Raw genomic sequence first — 1,333 nt, 5'->3', positions numbered from 1 at the left:
CCAAGAAGGGGAGCAAACATATTAAGAACAGTATGCCATATACGCCAGGTCCCTTGAAACATATGCTGTGCAGATGTTTCTTCCCTGCAGCAACTGTGTCAAGCAGCAAGGATGGACTAGCTTCTGGCAAAAGAGGACCACACCAAGACATATCATAATTAAAATGCCAAGAGCTAAAGACAAAGAGAGACTCGTTTGTTGTTTTTTTTGGATATGACCTTTATTGAGCTTATCCACCAGAGTGGAAATAATGTCTGTACAAAACAAAATGTTTGTTACTATAACTTCTGCATCACAATTAAAATCCAACAGTTTTTTAAAAAACAGTCAACTCAATCAAAACCCACTACTTCAGAATCAATAGCTTCTTTGCAGCCACAGTAACACTTAAATATGGTTAAGACTCGAATGCAGAAATTTGGTTGGTTGGAAAGCTAATTAAACTTCCAACTTGCTCAAATAGAATTACAAAAAGGCAAAATTGTGTTTTTCACAGAGATACAGTCCACTGGAATCACCAACACTGGACAGCTGTTAGAGTATTTAGAGTCCTGAGATAATAAGAAATCCAGGCATCCTTTAGACAGTCTTCTGTTGTCCTTTCTTCCCAATCAGAGATTTGTGGATGTGTGGAATAACACCACCACCAGCAATTGTACCCTTGATGAGAGAATCCAATTCTTCATCTCCACGAATAGCAAGTTGCAAATGACGAGGGGTAATACGCTTTACCTTTAAGTCTTTTGATGCATTGCCTGCCAATTCAAGTACCTATAAGGCAAAGACTCATCAATTTTCTTCCAGCTGTTTCTTTAGGCCAAGATCCAGAGCAGAACAAACCTTCATGAACATACATCTAGCAATTGCCTCCCTCCCCTCCCCTCCCCTACCTGAATGTCAAAATGGCATAAGCTGTAAAAAGGGGGCACGCAATTTTATTTCCCAGAGCAGCTCAAGATCAGCAGGATCGCTCAATGACCACCAGCTCCCTCTAGCGTTCCCAGAGGCTTCTCGCCGCGTTCGGGGCCTGGGAGTTTTCTTGCATCACTTTCCTCCTTCCCTCTCGCCACCTACCGCACCCCCTCCCCCCGCCCGCCCGCAAACCATTCCCAGATTACAGGCGTGCACCCCTTTACCTCTGCGGTGAGGTACTCCAGAATGGCTGCGCTGTACACAGCAGCGGTCGCGCCTACGCGTCCATGGCTGGTCGTCCTAGATTTCAGGTGTCGATGAATACGGCCCACCGGAAACTTAATTTTAAGCAAAAACAAATGCACAAAGATATGAATCAAAGATGACACAATCAGACGCGCGCCAAAGCAAGGAGCAAGGA

The 1,333-nt window shown here is 44.4% G+C and overlaps 1 protein-coding gene across 1 annotated transcript in view; it reads right to left on the bottom strand.

Annotated features, from left to right (window-relative positions):
- Positions 1 to 429: 429 nt before the first annotated feature.
- The window catches only part of LOC102254915 (histone H2A.Z), a 5,127-nt gene continuing 4,223 nt past the window's right edge, over positions 430 to 1,333 (bottom strand). The window contains exons 2-3 of the mRNA XM_014548588.1: positions 1,137 to 1,327; positions 430 to 771 (exon numbers count right to left, since the gene is read on the bottom strand). Of these exons, the coding sequence (XP_014404074.1) occupies positions 580 to 771; positions 1,137 to 1,327 (383 nt within the window). The 3' untranslated portion in view covers positions 430 to 579. The remainder of the gene's footprint in view (positions 772 to 1,136; positions 1,328 to 1,333) is intronic.

This window comes from Myotis brandtii, unplaced genomic scaffold (genome assembly GCF_000412655.1).
Source record: "Myotis brandtii unplaced genomic scaffold, ASM41265v1 scaffold517, whole genome shotgun sequence".
Taxonomy (NCBI): Eukaryota; Metazoa; Chordata; class Mammalia; order Chiroptera; family Vespertilionidae; genus Myotis; species Myotis brandtii.
This window is presented reverse-complemented; position numbering and strand designations above follow the sequence as displayed.